Genomic DNA, 24,790 nt, shown 5'->3' with positions numbered 1-24,790 from the left:
CCTGTCCAGTGGAAGGTGCTTGGACTCCAGGTGAAGAAGTCGATGCACCGTGTACTTGTGCTGTGCTTGAGCACAGAGGAACAGATGAGTTGTTTATAGGTAGAGACTCACCTGTAAGTCGCGGATGGTGAAGGGATCTTCATAAATATAAGCTGCGTCCGCTCCTGAAGCCAAGCCTGCCATGGTGGCCAGATAGCCGCAGTACCCTCCCATGGTCTCGATGATGAACACCCGCCTCTTGGTGCCGGCTGCAGATTGTTTGATACGGTCACAGGTCTGGGGAGGGAATAGGAACAAGATTTACTTAGAGCCGCTTAATAAAGGCGATCAAGGCTGGGGTGATGTGAATTAGGGTTAAAGAACTACTCTGGGGGTGTGGGGATGGGGCACGTCTGTGAAACACCCAGTGAAATCTTTCATCGGAAGCGAGGTAGAAAGACTTTCCCACTCATCCCAGACCAGGAAGGCTCCTGGAGGGGAAGGACTCTCACTTTAACAGCAGCGAGGCTGAAGTGTAGTTCTCTCTTAACTGCAGAATTCCACAATTCCTCAGATTCAGTGGGATCTTGTTCTGCCGTGGTGACTTTGAGAAGCTGGGCCAAGCAGGCAGTGGTAGCAGATAACAGGGCCCCTGGGGTGGGGGTGTCACACTGAATATTAGGGGTGGATTGGCACCTTGCAATCCAGCCTGAGTTATAGTGGTGGCGTGCGGCTGCAGTGTCCCAGGGACAGGGCAGGAAGCGAACTGAGACGGAGGGTAGCAGTTCGATCACTGCTTCACCATCTCTCCATGAGAGGGGAGTTAGCTGCCAACCCTTTTCCTGGCATAGCTTACGTCTCCCTCCATGGGCACAGCTGCATTGACTGGCACATTGTGAGAGAGGGGCACTGCTTTGGCTCCAGCCACTCCCCACCCCTGCCCACCCGTCTGCAAAGCAAGGGGATTAGCAGCCCAAAGGCCACTCTCTTCTTTGCACAGTGTCTGGCAATCATGGTATCCCATGCAGGGGAAGTGGGCTCCTCATGAGCATACAACAAGGCTCATAACTGAGGCCTTAGAAAGATGCAGCTGTTATGGATCAACTCATGTTCATTTTATATTTTGCAGTGGCACTGAAAACGCTTTTTATAGAACACCACAGATAATGCTCGGAATTTTGACTGTAATCTAGCCTGGAGCTGGGCAGTAGATCAATCTAATGGATTCAGCCCTCAGAAGAGCAATATACAAATCAGGTCATTGCTAGAGTTCGTGTGGGCAGGGAGGGACTGAGGAGGAGAGAAAGGGAGAAACTTTTGAGGTTTTTTTCCATGTTCAGTTGGAAATTTTGAGAAATTTTGTAAACTTGAAATTTCAATAAATAAATAAATTCAGCCTCCTCTATAATTTCCTCAATGTTTTTTCCTGATTTCCCCTCCCTGAGATTTTTAAGGCCGGAAGGAACCTTTGTGATCGTCTAGTCTGACCTCCTGCATAAAACAGGCCAGAAAACCTCACCCAATAATTCCTGCATCAAGGCCATAACTTCTGCTTGACTTATAGCATACTTGAAGGGGATGTCTCACAAATGGGAGATGGAATTCCCAGCTCGGGTAGAAGTACATGCATTAGTTTGGCTCGAGATCCTAGGTATGTATTCGGCCAGCTAACCTGAACTGCCGCCCATGCGGCTGCAACCAACTGCTCTTTGACTGCGCTAGCTTGACTGAAGTATCACACCCCCAATTGCTGTGTAGATGTACTCAAAGACTTCCAGGGATGGAGAATTCCCCCATTGCCATTGGTAGGGAGAACAATCGAGATGGTCGGGGTCAGAATTCAAAACATTCCACCCTGCTCTGGTAACTAGAATGGCACTAAAACCATTGATCAACTCTTGAATGAAATAAGACAGGTGTCTCCAAAAGATAAATATTTTTTTCCTATGAAATTTCATTTAGTTAAGGTTGCTTTAATAAAAAATTTAAAAATAACCAAGGGTATTGCCTTAATACCTGGGAAGTATACAGCCAAGGAATTGTGAAGTAATTTCCTTTCTACATAAAGAAATATTTCAATCTTTTTCAGCAATTCTATCTTTCGTTTTTACCTCATTACACTCTTCCTTTACTGACACTAACTAATATCTTTCAATATATTTTCAACCTTTACTATGGACTTGTTGCTGATCTTTATATAACAAAGACAGTAAACTAATTCCTTTTGACAATTAGTAAGAACATAACATAAGCGGCGCCACCCCGCTTAGCCCATCCCCCGGTCGAGTTTTAGTCAGGGGTGTATAGTAAAGGCATGGACAGGTCACGGGCCGTGAATTTTTGTTTACTGCCTGTGACCTGTCGTTGACTTTTACTAAAAATACCCGTGACTAAAACATAGCCTTATTTATCGTGATAGATTCAAGGAGCTCAAGCTCTTTAGCTCAACAAAGAGAAAGTTAAGGGGTGGCTTGATCACAGTCTGGTACCTAGATGGGGAACAAAAACTTGCAAATGGGCTCTTCAGTCTAGCAGACAAAGATCGAGCAAGATCCAGTGCCTGGAAGCTGAAGCTAGACAAAGTCAGAGTACAAATAGGCTCATATTTGTAAGTGTAATTAACCCCTGGAACAATTTACCAAGGGTCATGGCGAATTCTCCATCACTGGCAATTTTAAAATCAAGATTGGATGTTGTTTCTAAGAGATCTCTCTAGTTCAAACAGCAGGTACTTCAGGGAAGTTCTCTGGCCTGTGTTGTGCAATAAGTCAGACGAGATGATCACAATGGTCCCTTATGGCTTTTGACTCTACAAATCATACTACTAGTGGACTGGAGGTTTCCATAGCAGGAAGAAGATTTCAAATGCTTTACCGTGGTAATAGTATTGAGGGCAGTGTCAGTTCCGATGCTGAAGTCAGAGCCAGGGACGTTGTTGGACACAGTGGCTGGAATAACACACACCGGGATGCAGAGTTCTTCGTATTTGCCACGGCCTTCCACGAGCTCTAAGCTCCCAGTGAAAGCCTACGGGATGCCGGGAAGAAAGGGAAAGCAGCACTGAAAAGCCCTGGGTTTGCTTCTGGCTGGGGCCACATTCTGCTCCAGGTGCAGGGAGGATAGTGACTGAGTTGAAAGCTTTTCCTAACACCCAGTAGTTTGGTAACATAATCCTGGCCCCGCTGAAGATGGGTGTTTTGCCATGGACTTCAATGGGGCCAGGATTTCCCTCGGTGCGGCATCTGGAAAATGGCCAGCGTGAAGATTAATCCTATCGTACCCAGAATGAGACAGTTGGGTATTTATTATTTGTATTATCATAGAGCCTGGAATCTCCAGTCATGGACCAGGTGGTAGGCATGGTACACAGAAAGGACAGGAAGGGTATTCTGCTGGATCTAGGGCCTTTTGCAGTGGGATCAAGATTGGTTCAGGGTCGGGTAGCAGTGGCTTTGTGGGATGCTCCACCCCCAAAAGCCTGAAGATGGGCAATGGGTCCAGCAGGTGCCCAGCATGTTGTTTTGCACAGAGCGGCAAAGAACGGACACCAGTGCCGTGCATCTACCATGAGAGCTTTGCTGAAGATCACCCAGTGTCCCCTGCAAACACATTCTGGTCCTCTCAGAAATGGAGAACCAGCTCCATGATCTTTATGATCCAACTCCGGCAATGCAACCCAGACACCCAGTGAGACCAGCCATTCTAGGAAGCTGTAGGGAATGGAACCCTGACAGATCCCCTGAGCCTGGAGAAGGAAAAGGAGATGGGCCTGGAAGGGATCAGCCCACAGGTTGAGTTCCTTAATGCCCTGGTGACTGGAGTCCCGCTCTGGATGAGACTCAGCACTCAGGCTGCATTGGGATGATCTGTGCTCCTGAGTCACCACGGGAGATTTCCAGCATTTTCAAGGCATTAACAGGCCTGGGAATGGTCAAGTTCCTCCAGTAATGACCTCCTATTCTCGGTGAGTATCTTTGCACCTGGCCAAGCAGCTGGCCTCACGTCCCCCAGGATTCAGATCTCCTCTGGGGTGTTCCGTGGGTGGAGAAAGGGGGCTGGCCCCCTGCTACTCCACAGGCCCGAGGTTCTACGCCTGTAAAGACTCATGGCAGCCTGCCTGACTCACCTCAAAGCCCCCGATGATGATCAGCCCGTGAATGTTAAAATCGCTGATGGTTGTGCTGATTTCCTCCAAGTATTTCTTAGGCAGAGTCCTGTTGCAGGCAGAAATGCCACAAAAACCATCAATGTACCCTCCTGGGCCTGTATAGTCCCTGGATGTGGCGAGCACTGCATTGGGGGAGGGGGCGGGGGGGATGGCACAAGAGGAATTTGCTGGGAGGACATAGGGGAGTGGGGCTCAATTTGCTGAATGCAAGGAAGAGGCTGGATCAGTTTGCAGAGCTCCAGACTAGTTAAGGGCTTAACAGACTTGCCATCTGATCATTGCAACAGTCGCTTCAGTTTTCTCCATTTAATGCACGTATGTGTGAGCAGGTCAATATCCCCCCACCCCCCACACATCATTCATGGCATCCTGCTGTGTTTTAGAACAGGAATATTCTCTCTGTGCTCTGGATACCATCAAACAGCTCTCGCTTCCAGGCTGAGGCCAAGCGTGAGAAGCCACGGAAAGAGGAAAAGTAAAAAGCAACTGAAATGAGCGGCTCAGAATGCCAGGGCCATCTCGGCTTCTGCTTGCTACAGCATCGCCATGGAGACATGCGGGCCACGATCCTTCACTGCCCCAAGGGACAGCTGGTTGCAGCTCCCTGATCTCCAGTGGCCTGGGGCTGGCAGAAGGTCATGCTGCTTGAGGGGCTAATTTAACTTCCGCCGCTGGTGTAAGCTTCATGGTGGAGAGAGCTCAGCTCCATCACTCAGGCTAAGGATGCACTTGAGCGAATTCTCCAGTCTGTATCTCTGGCTGGTTTCAGTCTGTGCTGCACGTGTCATTTATTTGTGTTACAGTAGCACCTAGGAGCGGATCCTATTGTGCTAGGTGCTGTACAAACACAGAGCAAAGACAGTTTCTGCCCCAAAGAGCCTAAGTGATTTCTACATACTTGGTGGCCCCTGAGACCTAATCTCCAGAGGTGCTGAGTGTCTGCAGGGAACGCTGATTTCACCTGGAGTTGCAGCAGGTGGTGTCACAAGTCTGAAAATCGGGCCTGCAATGACGCTGATCAAAGCATGTGTTTGAGACCACTCTGGTAATAGTATCTTGAAGGACACAAAGGTAGCTAGCTAGAGGAAGAACGCTTTAGTGGGTTACCTCTTTGTTCCAAGTTTCGATCCACCAAGCCCAGTCCAGCCACCTACGCCTCCCCAGCCAATCTCTTCCACCTGGTGAAAAAGGAAGAGAAGAACGGAGTCACGAAGAGCTGGGCTATTTGATTTGCCAGTAATTTGCCAGTAACAATGGAGGGAACAATTTTCCAACATGAAAACAAGGTGGGGACAGTGGAAGTGACTCCCGATGGGAAATTGCACCTACTGAGCCCAAAGCACATCTTGAAAGAACTATTTTCCCGTTTAGAGAGTAAGCAACTGATGTTGGTGTGAAATTGTGGGTTTGATTCTCCAGTGCCCGGCATCTTGTGATGTCATTTACCCCAGTGCTTCATAGGCAATAGACAGTGAGGCTAGTCTGTCCAGAGCAGCTCTTACCGGACAGAACTTTCCTAAGCAATTTGAATCGCGTCCTCTGGGACTGCACCCGATGTCCCCCCGTATGTACAGAGTTAAACACCTTTCAGACACCCTCAGGAAGACACGTTCAAGATAGTTATGTATAGTACTCAGTACTGCATCTAACCAGAATTCACATCAGCGCGGACCTTCTTTGGGATATGCTTGTGTCTCCTGGAGACGGAAAGGCACCACTGGGCTGAGATACAGATACTGCCCACAGCAGCTTTTGATCCAGTGTTGCTGTCCACACTGCCTGGAAGCCCAATACTAAACCAGGAGCCTTTTCTCTTTCACTTTGATTGTTCACTCCATAACCCTGCTATGTCGAACAGCACCTGAATAGGGCTGGAGCCTTATCGTAGGCTCTCCCGTTCAGTTTAGGATCCATAGCCTCCTTGGGCTTGCTCCAGCCTATCTCACAACCTTGTCCCTCTCTCCAGACCTCCACACCGCTAGCACGACCCTTCTCCAGACACTCCTGCCATGTGTTGTGTAAGCGCCTTCTCTTCTGCAGCTGTCGCTCTCTGGAAAGGCCTCCCTATCTCATCAGACCCCTGTTACACCTCAGATTTCCCTCCTCTCCATGGCTCTGAATGTTCCTCTCCCACAGCTGCTAGTCAGGGCTCTTTACAGCGCACGGACACTCTGTCTGGAAGAAGGATGCTGTAGAGCTGCCTTGTCCTAGCTGGTACCTGTCCATGGGCGAGACCGTCAAACCCATCGTGCACAGCCAGCATCTTGTGCCCATGGATCAGCCCAATCCTGACGGCCGCCCTCACGGCTGCGTTCATCCCGGAGGCTGGAGCTCCAACGTTCATCACAGCCAGGTTATACCCGCTCTGCAGTGGGGGGGGAGCAGGAGATGGTATTGAGAAAGAAACAAAGAAAACAGGAATGCTCCCCAAACTGTCAGGCCTGCTGAAATAAGTGGGGCAAGGTCCCAAAGCACCAGGACAGCAAGGCCCCATGGCAGTGGCACAGATGTACAGCTTTGGGCTGGCCCATAGTTCAGACTGGTAGCCTTGCATTGGCATAGCCGCATGGCCCCACAGCACGCTGAGGGTCTAGACCAGTGGTGGACAACCTGCAGCTTCAGAGTAATCTGATTGCGGGCTCCGAGACATTTTGCTGATGTTGACCATCCCCAGGCATGGCCCCCCACAGCTCCCATTGGCCAGGAATGGCGAACCGCAGCCAATAGGAGCTGCGGGAAGCGGCAGTCAGCACATCCCTGCGGCCCGCAGCTTCCCGCAGCTTCCATTGGCCAAGAATGGTGAACCACGGCCACTGGGAGCTGTCGGGGGCTTTGCCTGCAGACGGTCAACGTCAGCAAAATGTCTCGCAATCAGATTAACCTGATGGGACGCATGCAGCCTGCAGGCCGCAGGTTGCCCATCACTTGTCTAGACTTTCATTTTCAAAGGGGCCTGGGGCATTAGGCACCTAACTCCCATTGAAAACTAACAGGGCGGGTTGGATGCCTATCTCCCTTAGCCTTCTTTGAAAATCCCAGCCCTGATGCACACACAGCTGCGCAGACCGTAAAGAAAATGGACGAGGAGCCACCTCTCGTTTGTTTCGTACCTTTGTAGAGGGCGGGCGCACGTGAGCCAGCAACTTGTAAACGTTCCAGTTATTCTGAAAGCTCCTGCAAGAAAGGAGGGGGAGTCAGATCTCAAGGCCAGAAGGGGCCATTCTGATCATCTAGTCTGACCTCCTGAATCACACAGACCGGAGAACCTCTCCCAGTGAGTCCTGCATCCAGCCCAGCTCTGGTGGTTGAGCTAGAATATTTTTTAGAAAGGGAGGTCCAGCATTGATTTAAAGACCCCAAGCAATGGAGAATCTACCATGTTCCTGGGAAAGTTGTTCCAATGGTTAATTCCCCTCCCTGTAAAAATGGGTACCTTTCTTTTGTGTAGTAGATAAGTATCTTCATGCTGTGGAAGAGGCTGTGAGCTTCACCTACTTGTAAGTCTCCCAATTAAGCACCACTAGAGGAACGCTGGTTTCTTTTGAGTGCAGTGTGGCTTAGTAGCTAGAGCACTGGACTGGGACTCAGGAGACTTGGGTGCTATTCCTGGCTCTGCCACTGGCCTGCTGTGTGACCTTGGGCAAGTCACGTCACTCCTCTGTGCCTCATTTTCCCCACCTGTTTAATGGGGGTCATAATACTGACCTCCTTTGTAAAGCACTGTGAGATCTGCTAATGAAAAGTGCTAGATAAGAGCTAGGGATTATTTATTTATTAATTATTATTATAGTATATTTAGAGCCACAATAGGTCCCTGATCCTTTAAATATCTTATTTTAAATAGCACATTCGCTCACCTTCCCCTCAAGTTTACAGCATCTTCAAATCGTCCCTCATTCATTGCTGTCGTGACATCTTTGGTCTGTGAAGAGGAAGCAGCAGGAAAAAGAAAAGATCTAAAGATGTGTCTCTAAAAATTGCATTTTAACTCAACTGCAATCCCAGATGGAAAACCATGTTAAGCACAAGCAGGTCTGGAGCAAGGCACTATGGGCCTGGGCTGTTCGTTCAGATCAGAATCTGTTTTCATTTAAAAATAGCATTCTTGGCTTTCGTGGATGCACAGAAAAGCTTGGAAATGTGACCTGAGAGTGACTAAGGCCTGCTGGAGTCTGCAAAGAGCCTGAAACAAGAGCTCCAAGAGGCGTGAACTGCTCCATTCATTTTAAGTCTGAAACCTGATACCTCCCCTAGGGTAGGGGCCATGCCACAGGGGAGGGGGGACATGTGCCTCAGACACTAGATTGCTTTAATTCATACCTGCTCTCCAGCAGTTCAGCCAGTCAACATCAGGAACACTACGATACCTAGAGAACATGGCCCCTAGATGTCTAGGTGGATGGCAAGTTGTGATCTCTGCTACTGATTGGCTAAGAACTGCCCATCTGTTTTAAAGCATCCATTCGTATTATTACCGTCCACCCTCTTGTTAGTCTCATCCACCAGTCTGTTAAACTGTAAACTCTTTGGGGTAGGGGCTGTCATTTACCATATGTTGGTACACCATCTAGCGCATTGGACATGGTTGGAGTGGAGAGAGGTAAATACTCACCACTTGGACACACTCCATGAGAGGCAGGCGGACAGCTTGATTCCCGGACAGGCTGACAACACATGCTGGGGTATCCGGAGTCCCTTCCAACAAGGCCATGACTGCTTCCACCCCCATTCTGCTTCCCTGAGACGCACAGAAGGTGCTTTAATCCTTGATGAATCTATATTTCCTTGGACATCCATATCTCATGCTCCCACTTATACCCTCAATACAGATTCCCCCGAATCTTAGGAAGAACTTTAAAAAATCACAGTGTAACACATAGATAAGTAGATCTCTTCCCCCAGCCCTACCATTGGTGGCTAGTCTACATAGAAGATAACAGCCTACTACTGCTATCAGATAATGGAGCTACTCCTTTTGCTCTTTCATTTGGAGCTGGAGGTCACAGGTTCGTTCCATACTGATGAATGGAGGGTGGTGGTCCTTTTTAGGTCTGGTCAAAAAAATTGCCATTGAAGCTGGGGGGTTTTTTTATGTAAAATCTGGTTTTCAGCTAAACTAGTTTTTTTGTAAAAAGTGTCTGCTTTCTAGGAAAATGTTGATTTTTCATTGAAAAAATTAAATGTCCAAAAACGGAAATATTTCAGTTCTAAAATGCAACCGTGGTCCCTCATGGGCACTGTAGTTTGGGTGTCTTATTCCTCCATTCCCCTCTCTGGGCTGGGCTCTCCAACTGGCCTATATTTCCCATGATGCACCATGGCCATGAGACTGCCATGAGAGACAGTCCAGAGGAGAGCAACAGAAAAGATGCAGTTTAGAAAACCTGATCTCTGAGGAAAGGTTGAAAGAACTGGGCATGTTTAATAGAGAGAAGAGTAGGCTGCATGGGGTCATGATAACAGCCTAACAACATAACATAAGAACGGCCATAATGGGTCAGACCAGTCACCAATGGTCCATCGAGCCCAGTGTCCTGTCTTCTGACAGTGGTCAGTGCCAAGTGCTTCAGAGGGAACGAATAGAACAGGGCAATTATTGAGTTATCCATCCCATCACCCAGTCCCAGCTTCTGTCAGTCAAAGGTTTAGGGACACCCAGAGCATGGGATCGTGTCCCTGACCATCTTGGCTAATAGCCATTGATGAACCTATCCTCCAGTAACTTATCTAATTCTTTTGTGAACCTAATTATACTACTGGCCTTCACAACATCTCTTGGCAATGAGTTCCACAGGTTGACTGTGCATTATGTGCAGGGGTGATGGGTGAAGCTTCCCCTTGGGGAGGCCAGCATCCCTGCTCTGCCTCTTCCAGCTGAGGCCCTGCCCCTGCAGGCTGCTCTCAGCCTTCCCCCCTGCCCCCACAGTCCCCACACCCGTGGCCTTGGCCAGGACTGCAGTGGCGCTCTCAACCCTGGCCAGAGCTCCAAGCCCGGAACCCCTCCCCACCCCATCTGGAGGCCGCAGCCGTGGAGCTCTGAGCTTGGAGTCCCTCCCCCACCCCATCTGCTTGCAGCCCCCCCATGTCACCCACTGTGCCTCTTTTCCCCGAGGCCCCGCCCCCCACTCCCTCATTACCCACCCGCCCCCGCTTCAGCCCCAAAACTGGAAAAGCTCTGTGCCCCTGCTGGAGCAAGAGCTCCTCCAGCCCCGGGGCCAGGGAGATTTTTCCACTGGGCCACAAATTGGCCAGGGCCAGTGTGAAACGCTGGTTAAACAGTGACACACTGGAACAGGTTCCCTAGGGAGGTTGTTTTTAAGAGAAATCCCAGTCAGGGATGATCTAGGCTTAACCCTGCCTCAGGGCAGGGGGATGCACTGGATGACCTCTCGAGGTCCCTTCCAGCCCTGTGTTACCACGACTCCATGCTCTTCTCTGGAATCCCCTGGCTCTGTCTTGAAGGAAGGTCACAATGGGGGTAATCAGGGTTTGTAAAAGGATCTGAAGGAGAAGCATGGAGGAGATAGCAAATGTTCATACCAGGATGCGGTCAAAGGCAGAGGGGGTCCCACCACGCTGCACATGCCCGAGGATGGTAACTCTCGTGTCATAGCCAACGCGTTTAACAACCAACTAAAGGGAAGCGAGAAAATGACAGAAGAGATTTGTCATAAATATAAAGGGAAGGGTAACCACCTTTCTGTATACAGTGCTATAAAATTCCTCCTGGCCAGAGGCAAAACCCTTTCACCTGTAAAGAGTTAAGAAGCTAAGGTAACCTCGCTGGCACCTGACCCAAAATGACCAATGAGGGGACAAGATACTTTCAAATCTGGAGGGGGTGGGGAACAAAGGGTTCTGTCTGTCTGTGTGATGTTTTTTTCTGAGAACAGATCAGGAATGCAAGCCTTACCACTCCTATAAGGTTAGTAAGTAATCTAGCTAGAAAATGCGTTAGATTTTCTTTTGTTTAGTGGCTTGTAAAATAAGCTGTGCTGGAGGGAATGTATATTCCTGTTTTTGTGTCTTTTTGTAACTTAAGGTTTTGTCTAGAGCGATTCCCTGTGTTTTGAATCTGATTACCCTGTAAGGTATTTACCATCCTGATTTTACAGAGGTGATTCTTTTACTTTTTCTTTAATTAAAATTCTTCTTTTAAGAACCTGATTGATTTTTCATTGTTCTTAAGATCCAAGGGTTTGGGTCTGTGTTCACCTGTTGGTGAGGATTATTATCAAGCCTTCCCCAGGAAAGGGGGTGTAGGGCTTGGGGGGATATTTTGGGGGAAGACATCTCCAAGTGGTCTCTTTCCTTGTTCTTTGTTTAACACGCTTGGTGGTGGCAGCATACTGTTCAAGGACAAGGCAAAGTTTGTACCTTGGGGAAGTTTTTAACCTAAGCTGGTAAGAATAAGCTTAGGGGGTCTTTCATGCAGGTCCCCACATCTGTACCCTAGAATTCAGAGTGGGGAAGGAACCGTAACAAGATTCATCTTTATCTCAAGAGTCCAGACTGTGACATGAGTGAACATGCAACAGCAGAGACCACCGGAGACTAAGATCTGGGGGCCAGATCCTCAGCCTTCAAATGGAACCGGGCCCGATTGACACCAGCTGAAGCTCAGCAACTGATGGCGGGTTTTAAAGCTTTCTGCTAGCAGAGCCCTGTCTTGCCCAGCCATAATGTCTGGCTAGCGGTGACCCTGCACAGCTGCTGGACAGCAAAGAGTACCAGCAAATCTTTAAGGCCTCCAGGCCCTCCAGATCTCATTCAGGCAGCCGAGTGGAAGTCTGCAGGCGCCTCATTCCGTTTGGGCATCTCAGGCAGCACCAAACGGGGATGCACTTTTGGGGTCACATTTGTAGCTGGGGTAAATTGCCAACACTCCGTTGAGCAATCCTGCTTTACACCATCCGAGGAGCTGAGCGTTCGTGTTAGTTTGAAAGCAGACAGATGCATTCTGGGAGATCACGAGAGCACAGGAGAGACGTTCTCGGGGCTGAGCACAGAGCTGATCCCAGGCCCCACTCACGTTTTTGATGTCCTCCGAGGTGATGGGTTTGCCCTGCCTGTTGATGGCTCCTTCAGCCACAATAATGATGTTTAGTCTCGATCCCCGGCCTCTTGTCTGAAGGAAGGGAAAGGAGAAAGCAACCCACTGATGTAATGTGTAAAATTGCATCCTGTGGATTGGATTCACCCCCATACAGGGGGACAGAATAGGGGCAGTGCACTGCTCCAGTCCCACTAACAGCCATGGGCTGAAGCAGGATCTAAGCAGAGCACTGGGTGCTAGCGAGGGCTGGCCGGGAAAGCAGAAGTCCATTCTGTGAACAGTTTTGAGCTGTCGACATTCTTGTTCCATGTCAGAATGATGCCAAGGCCCTGCCTGTTTTTTTGTGAACAGAGACTGATTCCCATGATCAGCATATGACAGCACACTGACCACTGTGGCAAATCGCCTAGTGGTTAGGGCACTCCCTGGGGATATGGAAGAGCCTCGTTCAAAACTCTGCTCTGCCAGATTCTGACAGATCAGACCAGTGGGCTACTCAGGGGTGTCTCTCTCTCTCCAGAAAGCCCATCCTGGATGCGAGAAATGTTTTTTCACAAAATTCCTGATCAATTAGCCTTCCTGTCCCCGGGAACTCCTTCCAACAGGAGACCGGACCAAATGTAGAAAGGAAAGCATCGAGCTAAATATAGCTTCAGTTCGCATAACCCCCCCCGCCCCCTGCCACTACCGCAGTATCTGAGCACTTCACAATCTTTAAGTGGATTTATGCTCACAATCCTCCTGTGAGGTGGAGCCATGCTAATACTCATGTGGGGAATTTCAGGCACAGAGAGACGAGGGCTCGGATGTTTCGGCATCTAATTCCCAGTGATGTCAGTGGGAGTTAGGCACCTAAATACCTCTGATGAGCTGGGCCTGCGTGACTTGCCAAATGTCAAACAGGAAGCAGTGGCAGAGCAGAGACTTGAAGTCCAGGATCTGACCAGTGCCCTAACCGCTAGACCACTGGCCTTCTCAGAGCCTGACTCTTGAGCGTCCTAGTTTTAAGGCATCCCAATCTGGGATCAAGTCTGTGCCAAGCAGGAGTCGCCTACAAGAAGTTTGGCTGGGGTTACCTCAATTAGCCTCCTGCACAAGTGTTCCTCCCAGTCATCCTCAGGCGGAGATTCTGGAATGAAAACCCAGTCGGCACCACAAGCCAGGGCTGTTATGAGAGCTAGGTAGCTAAGGCGAAAGAAAAGGATGAAGGTTAGAAAGCCAGGGGCGTGCTGCGAGTTTTAAAGTTCACGCCTCGTGCTTAGCAAGTGGAGATGCTGTTGTTGATGGCCAGGGCTGGAGGGAGACACTCTGGAAATAACTGCTTGGTGGTTTCAAATTTGCATGCAAAAATAAGCTATTCCATGCAGTTCTGTTCGATGCCCTGGGGCACCCCAGAGCTCCCTGGCGCTCTGTTTCTCTTCTGAAGTAACTTCGATGAAATTTCAAACCTCCTGAAGTTTTGGGGGACAATCAGGGTGTATGTGGGGGACCATGCTGCAGACTGAGCTCCCTCAGCTTCCCTTGGGGGATGTCTACCCTGGTGCAGGAGGGGCCCAGCTGAAGGGCAATTCAAGCCCTATTATGGGGGCGTATGTGGGACACCAGCCTTGTGCTAGGGGAGAATTCCACCTGCAGCTAACTTAACAAAACTTGTATACAACCACAGATCTCAAGGTCAGAAGGGACAGTGCGCTGAGCCCCAGAATTTCAGCCTTGATTTCAATGGAGGGACACCATTTTACACCAGCTGAGAACTGGCCCACTGTCTTCAATGGGAGCAGGATCAAGGCCCCAATCCTTATGACACTCGACATTTCCCTTCCCTGAGTCAGCCTTTCTTCTCTTCAAACCGGAGGAGCTTGCCCTGCGGTTACGTTTATTAAATAGTGAGTGAGTCACAACCTTAACTACAGGATGAACGGTAAGACTAATGCCACTGTTTAGTGGAGGCCCAGTGAATCGCTTAGGGCGAGAAATGCCCCGGCAGGTGCGTCATCAGAGAATCCCATCTGAGGCTAGGAAGGTCCTAGCTGGAAAGAGGAGACTATTATATAGCGGGCGAGAGAGATAATGCAGAGAGGCAGCATCTAGGCCTAGTACAGTGATTTGTCACTTAAGCCCTAAGGGTGCATAGGCCTCACGCTGGCCCCTCTGCATCAGGATCAGTTTGACCCAGCTTGATTACAGTGAAGAGTGACTTTTTTCCACCCCTGGGTTTTCACTGGCTTCACTGGTTGGAAAGACAGGCGGGATGGCTTTCCCCTCCGGCCCTTCTTTTCCTGCGACTGGCCCCTCTGTCTAGCCTCTCCACTTCCTGTGAAGCAAGGACCCCGCCTCCCCATGCGCTGGGCCAAAGGGTCAGGAGGTGGTGAAAATGCAGAACCGTTAAACACGCAGAAAGGAAAGATTTACCCACCCGCAGTGACGGCCCATCACCTCCAGCACAAACGTCCTCTGGTGACTGCAAGAGACAGGAGAGAGTGCACCCAACTGTTACAGCAGGTATATCAACCTAAGTAATAACAAGGCCTTAATATTGTGGAGATGCAGCTGAGTCCAGTGGATGACTGGGATTCAGAAGACCTTGGTACTATGCCTGGCTCTCCCGTGTGACCTTTGGCAAGTCATTTTTCCTCCTGTGTTTGTCTTGACTTTGCAGATTGTCAGGAATTCAGGGCTGGGACTGGCTCCCACCACGCATTTGTGCTGCACCTCGTTATTAGCGTTATTAATAATAATCTGTGTTGCATCAGTGCCCAGGAGCCCTAGTCATGGATCAGGACCCCATTGTGCAAGGCGCTGTACAGACACAGAACACAAAACCAAGTCCCTAATGTAGAAAGCTGCCCTAAAATTACCCAGGGTGCTGGGCAGGCTGGTCCATCCACCCCGTGATTGCAGTGTGGACATACCCTTAGGCTCTGGCATCCCAACACCTCTGCATCGCACCGCCGATGCTGAAAAGGAAGAGGTGAGTTGCAGACTCTCACCTCTGGGCAGTCGTCGTTATAGCGTCGACTATCTCCATGATCCTGTGAAGGGCGGAGTCTGTGCCTATGGTCATGTCCGTGCCGCAAAAGTCGTTATCGATGGAGCCGACCATTCCTACAATGTTCAGGTGACTCGAGTTCTTGGCTTCCTCTGCCGTGATGCCACCTGCGGAGAGATTCCACAGACCCCTTGGAACGCTGACGGTCTGCGGTGAGCTTATCATTGGGTGATGCACACCGAGGACCTGAGCCAGAGCCCAGTGAATTCGAGGGGCTTTGGGTAAGGCCCAAAGTCACACAGCTTAAGGCCAGAAGGAACCACCAGCCCATCTAGTCTGACCTGTTGCACATCACAGGCCACAAAACGCCACACTGCCACCCCAGTACCAAACCCAGCAACCAGACCAAAGAAGTACAGCCCTCAGGAGACTAAACTGTTGTGGGCCTCACGTGGAGAACAGGAGGGACTGAGTTGCCACCCATGCCCCAGGCCTCTGCAATGGCAAGGAATTGGTTTAGTGAGATACACACAGATGATCCTAGCAAGTGACCTGTGTCCATGCTGAAGAGGAGGGGGAATCCCTGCCCCCCTCCTGACCCCCCCACAGATCTCTGCCAGTCTGACCACGTGGAAAATTCCTTCCTGACCCCACAAATGGCCATCATTTAGGGTCTGAGCATGTGAGCCAAGCCCCTGAGAAAATTCTCAGTACCACCTCAGTGATGCTTCAAACCCATCACTTCCTGCTAGAGCTGAATGAGAAACAACATCTGGATGGAAAAACCAGTGAATTTCCCCTCCCCTAAGTGTTTGTGACATTTTTTCCCACTTCCCAGCAAGCTCTACTGGCATTTGCATGCCCCCGTCCCCAGCTTTGCTCCACTGTGGTCTGCTTGGGGACGTGCATGGGTGGGGAACAGGGCAGACGGGTGTCCTGGGACGAGACACACACACTAGGAGGCGTCTCCGGGAAGGGAGTGCACTCGTGAGTGGGTGTCTTGGGGGCAGGAGCTAGGGAGATGACATGCACTTGGAGCGTGCGTAGATGTGCCAATGTCCCTTGGGGAGTGCCTGGGGCTTCAGGGGTGGGGAAGACATGGGAAGCTGGGTGACATCGTAGAGGGAGCAGGGCCCAGATCCTCAAAGGTATTTAGGTGCCCGACTCTCATTGAAATCAGTGGAAGTTGTGCACCTGGTTTGCGGATCGGGGCCCAAGTGACTGAGGTAGCCAGTTACTTTGTAACTAAGATCAGGGGAAGGAGGAGACCGTGTACCAGAATTACTGGGGCTCCTGGCCACACTCTGGCAGGCTGGACAGCTTAACCCCCTCCCACTCCACCTATTGCTTTGTCACCACGGTACCTGTTTTAACCAGTTCCCCTAGCAAACTGCTCCACTCGGCCCGGAAGGTGTCTGCACCAGTCAGGCTGCCGTCTCCCCCGATGACACACAGGTTGGTGATGCCTCTCTTCACCAGGTTGCGGGCGGCTTTCAAACGACCTTCGTGCGTGCGGAAGTCCTGGCACCTGGCACTTCCAATTACAGTGCCGCCCTGGAATGGAGGCAGAAGGGGGGTCAATAGGGAACCCCCCCACACCCACTCACCGAGAGGGTTGTGTGGTCTGTCGCAGGAGCTGATCGGGCGTGGAGACCAGCAGGTTGCAAGTCAAAGGGGATTCTCAGTGAGACTGACGCGGGAATGCCGAGAACAGTTCTGGTGTCCACATTTTAAAAAGGATGTTGACAAATTGGAGAGGATGCAGAAAAGAGTCACAGGGCTGGACAAAAAAACTGAGAGAGCTTGATGTGTTTAGTTTATCAGCCAGAAGATTGAGAGGTGGCTTGATTACAGTGGAAAAGTACCTTCCCCGGCAGAGGGCTCCCTAACTAGCAGAGAAAGGCAGGACAAGAACCAAGGGCTGGAAGCTAAAGCCAGACCAATTCAAATTCAAGATAAGGCATATATTTCTAACAGTGAGGATGCTGGAACAAACCTCCACAGGAAAGTGGTGGACTCTCCATCCCTTGCTACCTTCAGATCCAGACTGGATGCCTTTCTCAACGATGCTGATGTCAAACATACGATATTGGCCTCAACACACAGGTGAAATGTAATGGCCTGGGCTTTGCAGGAGTCCAAACTCAATGATCCAATGGTCCCTTATAGCCTTAAACGCTGAATCTATCTTGGTTACGCCAGGCCTTGACCTTTACACTGGCACTTTCCCAGCAGGCAGGTACCCTGGTAGATAAGAGGCCTAGGCACCGACTCCATGGGTGCTCTGGGGTGGCGCACCCACGGGGGAAAAATGGTGGGTTCTGAGCACCCACCAGCAGCCCCCATATTAGCCCTCCCCTCCCTCCCCCAGCGCCTCCCACCCGCCAGCGGTCCCCGTGGATCAGTGCTTCCCCGTGCTTCCCACCCTCCACAAACAGCTGTTTCACGATGTGCAGGGGGCTGCGAGGGAGGGGGGAGGAGCAAGGACGCGGCACGCTCGGGGAAGGGGGTGGAGCGGGGATGGGAAGGGGCGGGGCGGGGGTGGGGCTTTGGGGAAAGGGGTGGAGTGGGGGTGGGGCCTGGGGCAGAGCCAGGGGTCGAGCACCCCCCAGCACTTTGGAAAGTCAGTGCCTGTGGATGGAGCTGCTATGATTTCACTGCCATGAGTAGCGCAAGCTACACCCCCCTACCCCCACTATGGCCAGTCCTCAGCTTGTGGGGGGGGGCCTCAGAGAGAAAAAGATTGAGAACCCCAGCTCTAGAACACAAGCAGCTAGTTATCCGTGGCAGCAGTGTCCCGCGGCATTCCCCCTCGAGTCCTTTTAGAGGGCGAAGTTCACCTCTGTGCGGGAGGCCAGCACAAGGGCCTACAACCTGTGTAAGTTCCACATAAGCCTTATTTTGAGGACTTAAAATGATGCATGATTTCTGCAGAGTGGTCAGTTTTGTCCTTAGATACGGGCCGGAGAGTTAGAATCAGGTTTGAAACAACAACATTTGCACGTGTGGGGGGCTGGGGGGAGAGGGAGGTCTGATTTAATGCCAGTTGATTCCGTCTCGAGGGTGGCACACTGCTTAGAGATGGGCGCAGCCCTCTGCAGTCCTTGTTTGTGAAACCGGACCCGAGGTCCCCGATCACAAGCAGGGCTGCTGGCAGCCTTCATCTCTGATTTCATGTTATTTTAGGTCTCAGACATTCATTGTGACCCCAGCCTCGGGATATCGTTACACGCAAGTTCCCGAGCCCTTGCCTGTGACCCCGCCGAAGAAAAGGGCAAGATGCTACAATCATTTTCCTCCTGGCAGGAATCCCTTCCATGGAATTGCAATGACCTTTAGAGTCATCATAAGGTCAATGGTTCTCTTCCAACCACGGGCGGACAGGCGGGTCCAGCGAAGGCAAAAGCCTGGGCTCAAGAGAGCTGTGGTGACTATGACTTAATGGCACATTTCCCTGTCCCTGTTGCTAACCTGTGTTCCCCAGGATGGAGACAATGGTGCTCTCTGGGGTTCTGGGCCTATTTTATGTTCCCTCATAGCTGCTTGCCTCCAAGAACTAGATGGTGGGGTGAGCCTTGCTGTATGCCTCCAGGTGCTCCCTCCTCTCCTGTGCTGGCTGTTCACACGGCAGGTAGCATTGTGGGAAGTAGCTTGCAGGGTTTTCTACTCCCCACTCCCGGGCATGTGAGTGGGCGGAGCCTGGATTCAACCCTGCCCCCTCCCTCCAACTCAGCCAGGCTGGCATGGAAGGGGAAGTATTCTGTGCTGCCAGGTATCCTGGGCTAATCCTAGGGCAGCCCAGCGACATGCTGCCCCCTTTGCTTGGGGTGTGTGGCACAGCCATGATTCGTGTGTAACGTGTCTTACCCGCTGATTCAAACCCAAGTGCCATAAGGCAGGAGGAAAAGTGCACTTGTATTCCCACCTGCCAGAGCTTCTGCCTGCGGCCTCCCGCCTGTCGCGGCCTTTTGCTGCCACGTGTAGCTACTACGCGGGTAGTGCCCGTATGCTACATGCTGCCGTAAGGGGACACATAGAGGAAAGCAGTTAGGAGCACTTGTCCCAGGGGGGGAGGTGTAGGTTGGATAGTAGGAAAAACTTTTTCACTAGGAGGGTGGTGAAGCACTGGAATGGGTTCCCTAGGGAGGTGGTGGAATCTCCTTCCTTAGATGTTTTTAAGGTCAGGCTTGACAAAGCCCTAGCTGGGATGATTTAGTTGGGGACTGGTCCTGCTTTGAGCAGGGGGTGGGACTAGATGACCTCCTGAGGTCCCTTCCAACCCTGAGAGTCTAGGATTCCATGACTTTCAATGGGGACATACGTTCCAAAGCCCCTTAAGCACATTTGAAAATCTAGCCCTTAGGTCTCCAAATCCCACTGAAATTCAGTGAGAGTTGGGTGCCTGGCTCCTTTGTAAAGCGCTGGCTCCCTTTCACAGCCAGCAAGGGGATCCATGCCAGGACTTACCAGCTGAAGCATCATGGAGACACGTTCCCATGTGGCCTCCTTGATATTGTCACCGCCGTCCACCAGTCCTTGGTAACCCTAGAACAGAAGGCACAGGAGAGAGATTAGGGGCAAGTCTGAAGGCTTTGCGACGCCAGTTACCGCTTGGAGAGATAGATGGACAATTATGGTGATGGATGGACAGAGGGTGCCCACAGGAACTGGGGAGGAGAGTTAAGCAGAGTGAGCCTCAAACTGAATGGAACCATTAACATTCAGAGGAGCACTCCCTTCCCCAGCACAGACACCTCCCCAGCCCCACACAGAGGTACTGTCTTGCCCAAAGCCCACCCAGTCCATTGCAGGGTTTCAACAATCCCAGCAGCTGCTGATTTCAAAACCTGTATCTCACTGGCCTGTTGTGGACTCAGAGGATTGCTTAGACCATTTTGGGTAGACCCAGAGAGGGTGAGAACTGAAGAGGGGGGAGGGATAGCTCAGTGGTTTGAGCATTGGCCTGCTAAACCCAGGGTAGTAGTTCAATCCTTGAGGGGGCCATTTAGGGAACTGGGGCAAAAATTGGGGATTGGTCCTGCTTTGAGCAGGGGGTTGGACTAGATGACCTGAGGTCCCTTCCAACCCTGATATTCTATGATTCTAAGACAACAGTAGATCTGAGTTTGGTTCTGAACAAAGTACTCTGAGTAGGAAACACGTCCACATCGGATATTGGCAGTCCAGGCACACAATATAGGATAGTAAGCAAATAACAGACTGGCAATACAATGAGACACAGGACGAGGTGACATCTTTTATTGGACCAACTTCTGTTGGTGAGAGAGACAAACTTTCGAGCTTACAAGTAAGTTTCCCAGATCTGAAGAGGAGCTTTAAGTGTCACAGCTAAATACAAGGTGGAACAGATTGTTTAGCACAAGTAGTTAACACATATTTCAAGGGACCATTCCAGGTGAAGTGGCCTGTTAACACCTCTCCAGTTACAGGGAGGAAAGTGTGGGGGAAAGCAGGTGGGTTTTTTGTTGTTTTTTGGGGGGAGGGGGCGGGGGGGTTTGTTAGTGGGTTATAAATTGTTGTAATCAGCCAAAAATCCAGTGTCTATTCTGTCCATGATTTTTAGTGTCTAGCAACAACAACGAGGAGTCTGGTGGCACCTTAAAGACTAACAGATTTATTTGGGCCTAAGCTTTCATGGGTAAAAACTCGCTTCTTCAGTGTCTAGCAAGGCTCTCAATTTAAGCTCCCAGGCTCGTCTTGTGAAAGTACAGTGCAGGTTCCCTTGGCAGTACAATGGACTTGGGAGTGTTCCTGTGCTTGAGCCTACAGCTTCTCTCTGCTCCAGTCTGCTTTCTCCTACGCTTACTGCCCTCCCCTTCCACACCTTTCCTGATCTTCTCCTTTAGCCCAGCATGAAGCATCAGTTACAATCACTAGGAAGCAGAAACGTGTAATGCTAAATTCCCTCTAAGCTGCTCAGCAGGCTATCAAGGGCTGCAAAGGTGCCAGGGAGAGGCAGCTCTCTCCCAGCTCCGGAGCTGCCACGGCCAGGGAGAGACAGCCCTCTCCCCTGGACCCGAGCTGCTGCAGCAAATGAGGGCTGGGGGGAGTCCTCTCTCCCTGCTGCAGCCTGGGGCAGCCTGTACCCCAAACCCCTCATCCCCGACCCCATCTGAGAGCCTGCACCGCCCAAAACCTCTGCCCCAGTCCTGAGCCCCTTCCCACACCCTGAACCCTTCAGCCTCATCCCCATCCCAGAGTCCGTACCCCCAGCCAGAGCCCTCACTCCCCGCACCCCAATCCTCTGCCCCAACCCTGAACCCCCTCCCACACTCCAAACCCCTCGGCCCCACCTCCGCCACACATCACCTCCATATTGGTGCACATAACAAAATTCATTCCGCACATGGATGTAAAAAATTAGAGGGAACATTGGTGTAACAAGAAAAGGAGAACTTGTGGCACCTTAGAGACTAACCAATTTATTTGAGCATGAGCTTTCGTGAGCTACAGCTCACTTCATCGGGTGCATACTGTGGAAACTGCAGCAGACTTTATATACACACAGAGATCATAAAACAATACCTCCTCCCACCCCACTGTCCTGCTGGTAATAGCTTATCTAAAGTGATCATCAAGTTGGGCCATTTCCAGCACTGATGAAGTGAGCTGTAGCTCACGAAAGCTCATGCTCAAATAAATTGGTTAGTCTCTAAGGTGCCACAAGTCCTCCTTTTCTTTTTGCGAATACAGACTAACACGGCTGTTACTCTGAAACCTGTCATTGGTGTAACAGTCATCTGCCACTGCTGCCCTGATAACATGATGATGGGCATATTAGAAATGATGGCTACGTGAGTATTTATGGTGATGGATAGCTAGATGAGTATATGTAGAAATGAATGGATATAAATATGCTGATAGATATAGATAGAGCAATGGAAAGATGGGTACATGTAGGAAAGGATGGATGGACAGACATATGGGAACGTGGTAATAGATGGATAGACGATATTAATAATGAACAATAAGCTGCAGTTCAAGATAACTAATATATTCTCCCTGTTTCTCACTATTCCTCTTCCCATGTGGCAGATGTCTCCTCATATCTAAAGCCGGCTTCCTTTTCATACAAGGCAAGACAGTAAAACTAACATAGAACCTTTAAGAGCAGTATGTCCCATGGAGACATCACAAAATAAATGTCAAAATATCCACTCCGGCCCCGACTCTGATTAAATCAGTGAGTCTTAGTCTCAGGTGAGGTCCTGGTCTCTCAGTGGCTCTGTGTCTAGACGCAGAATGGGTCTTTGAGGTTACTGCAGGGGTGCAGGCTGCTGATGGAATTGCGGTGCTGGGGACCAGAGGATTGGGATTTAGGGTAGCAGGTTCTGGTTTAGGTTTGGGGTAGCGGGCTGGGGTACAGGGATGTAGGTTCTGGTTTGGGGCAGGGAGTTAGGGTGGAGGCCAAGGATTAACTGTAAGATATTACGTCAAGTACCCCATGAAAATCAAAAGAGATTTCCCTTTCTATCGCCCTTTGCCATGGGGATTTTTCTAGACACAACTGGCTACGTTTATAATGATTCATGTACTGTGGAGACATTACGTTATTAAAATCCCAATGAGAGCAAAGCTAGATGCAGTTCAGAGCAGAGGTGGGGAAGCCATCCAAGAAGGAAACAATCATACCAACCTCATGAACAAAGTACACCTTGGCTCCTGTGAAGATACCCACTCGAACCACAGCCCGGACAGCCGCATTCATGCCTGTGCAGAGAGAGTTTGAGAGAGAGAGAGAGAGAGAGAAATCACTCTTGCATGCAAAACACCTGCCATCTCATTCCATAATGGAAGGGAATCTCTGCAGGACTTGGCTTTCTGATTCAGTAGTGTGCTCCAATTCAATCACAAACCGCTGGGCTCGGCAGCGGAATCGCCAGGTAACATTCTCTGGCCTGTGCCATGCTTTTGGAATGTCCTACCACTTAGATGATTCCGATGGTCCCTTCTGGCCAACATGATGGAGCTCAGGGGTTTCTGATGCAGTAACAGGAAGGGGCTTTGAGCAGTTCTGGGCTGGATATAGATTCCAGGTTTCAGCAGACACTTGCAGGAGAAGGCTAGTTTTTCCTATAGGACAGGAATGGTTTCAGCACTAGTCAAGCCTTTCCCCTACACAGCTGGGGGCAGCCTGGTCAAGTGTCTCATAGGAATTCATGGAGCCATTAACAAGAGATGGCTGGCCCAAAGTGAATGCAGGATGGTGCAACAGTGTGATGCATGGGAAGGAGGCAGCATTATTCCAGGCCCCTATATCTGCTGATCCTTCCCAGAAGCCCTCTTTGTCCTCTTCCAGCTCTGCTCTGGTGCCAGCCAGCTCAGTCTCTGGAAGGAGGATGCCTCAAAAGCAGACTTAGCAGGGTTAGCTTTTTCTTCGTAAATGTCGATAAATGTCAATTTCACCATGTACACACAAAAGCACACAAAAGCAGTTCTGCGGAAAAGGACCTAGGGGTGACAGTGGACGAGAAGCTGGATATGAGTCAGCAGTGTGCCCTTGTTGCCAAGAAGGCCAATGGCATTTTGGGATGTATAAGTAGGGGCATAGCGAGCAGATCGAGGGACGTGATCGTTCCCCTCTATTCGACATTGGTGAGGCCTCATCTGGAGTACTGTGTCCAGTTTTGGGCCCCACACTTCAAGAAGGATGTGGATAAATTGGAGAGAGTCCAGCGAAGGGCAACAAAAATGATTAGGGGTCTGGAACATATGAGTTATGAGGAGAGGCTGAGGGAGCTGGGATTGTTTAGCCTGCAGAAGAGAAGAATGAGGGGGGATTTGATAGCTGTTTTCAACTACCTGAAAGGGGGTTCCAAAGAGGATGGCTCTAGACTGTTCTCAATGGTATCAGATGACAGAACGAGGAGTAATGGTCTCAAGTTACAGTGGGGGAGGTTTAGATTGGATATTAGGAAAAACTTTTTCACTATGAGGGTGGTGAAACACTGGAATGCGTTACCTAGGGAGGTGGTAGAATCTCCTTCCTTAGAGGTTTTTAAGGTCAGGCTTGACAAAGCCCTGGCTGGGATGATTTAACTGGGAATTGGTCCTGCTTTGAGCAGGGGGTTGGACTAGATGACCTTCTGGGGTCCCTTCCAACCCTTATATTCTATGATTCTATGAAAAAATATTTCATCCATGATCATTGAGATTCACTGATAGGCAGAGCAAGAAAAATGCTGCTTAAGAATGGATTAGAGTTTGATTTAAGGCTCTTTGCTTTGCAGCTTTTGACAAGTGATGTTGGCAGTTTGTGTTTTAATGTTATGAAGCTTTAACTTTTTGAATCTCGGTGTCTACGGTTATTAAATAATTATCGTCTGACCTCCCATAATTTTCTGCAAATCAATAAAATAAATGTTTAAATCAATAAAAATAAAAAATGCTTCAAATAAACATTATACTTTCCATCAAAATGATAAAAAACACAAAAAAATCTAATTCTGTCAGGCCTACTCAAAAGGGGTTGATGGACACTTCTCCTCTATTGTCCAAGAGCCCCTCCCCTTACAGATCTCTCTCTACCTCACAGAAGGCACATCAAGTGGCTGTGGACCACTAGGTTGATGCTACT

At 50.1% G+C, this 24,790-nt stretch overlaps 1 protein-coding gene across 2 annotated transcripts in view; it reads right to left on the bottom strand.

Moving 5' to 3' along the window:
* The window catches only part of PFKM (phosphofructokinase, muscle), a 53,284-nt gene that overhangs the window by 9,324 nt on the left and 19,170 nt on the right, over positions 1-24,790 (bottom strand). For both annotated transcript variants that reach the window (XM_075121690.1, XM_048834739.2), the window contains 16 exons: positions 22,850-22,923; positions 19,660-19,737; positions 16,557-16,746; positions 15,194-15,359; positions 14,620-14,664; positions 13,280-13,388; positions 12,180-12,275; positions 10,688-10,780; positions 8,760-8,885; positions 8,005-8,069; positions 7,258-7,321; positions 6,366-6,512; positions 5,255-5,325; positions 4,106-4,193; positions 2,854-3,006; positions 112-276 (listed from right to left, as the gene is read on the bottom strand). In XM_075121690.1, the coding sequence (XP_074977791.1) occupies positions 112-276; positions 2,854-3,006; positions 4,106-4,193; positions 5,255-5,325; positions 6,366-6,512; positions 7,258-7,321; positions 8,005-8,069; positions 8,760-8,885; positions 10,688-10,780; positions 12,180-12,275; positions 13,280-13,388; positions 14,620-14,664; positions 15,194-15,359; positions 16,557-16,746; positions 19,660-19,737; positions 22,850-22,923 (1,730 nt within the window). The remainder of the gene's footprint in view (positions 1-111; positions 277-2,853; positions 3,007-4,105; positions 4,194-5,254; positions 5,326-6,365; positions 6,513-7,257; positions 7,322-8,004; positions 8,070-8,759; positions 8,886-10,687; positions 10,781-12,179; positions 12,276-13,279; positions 13,389-14,619; positions 14,665-15,193; positions 15,360-16,556; positions 16,747-19,659; positions 19,738-22,849; positions 22,924-24,790) is intronic.

Source organism: Caretta caretta, chromosome 20 (assembly GCF_965140235.1).
Source record: "Caretta caretta isolate rCarCar2 chromosome 20, rCarCar1.hap1, whole genome shotgun sequence".
NCBI classification, from domain to species: Eukaryota; Metazoa; Chordata; order Testudines; family Cheloniidae; genus Caretta; species Caretta caretta.
This window is presented reverse-complemented; position numbering and strand designations above follow the sequence as displayed.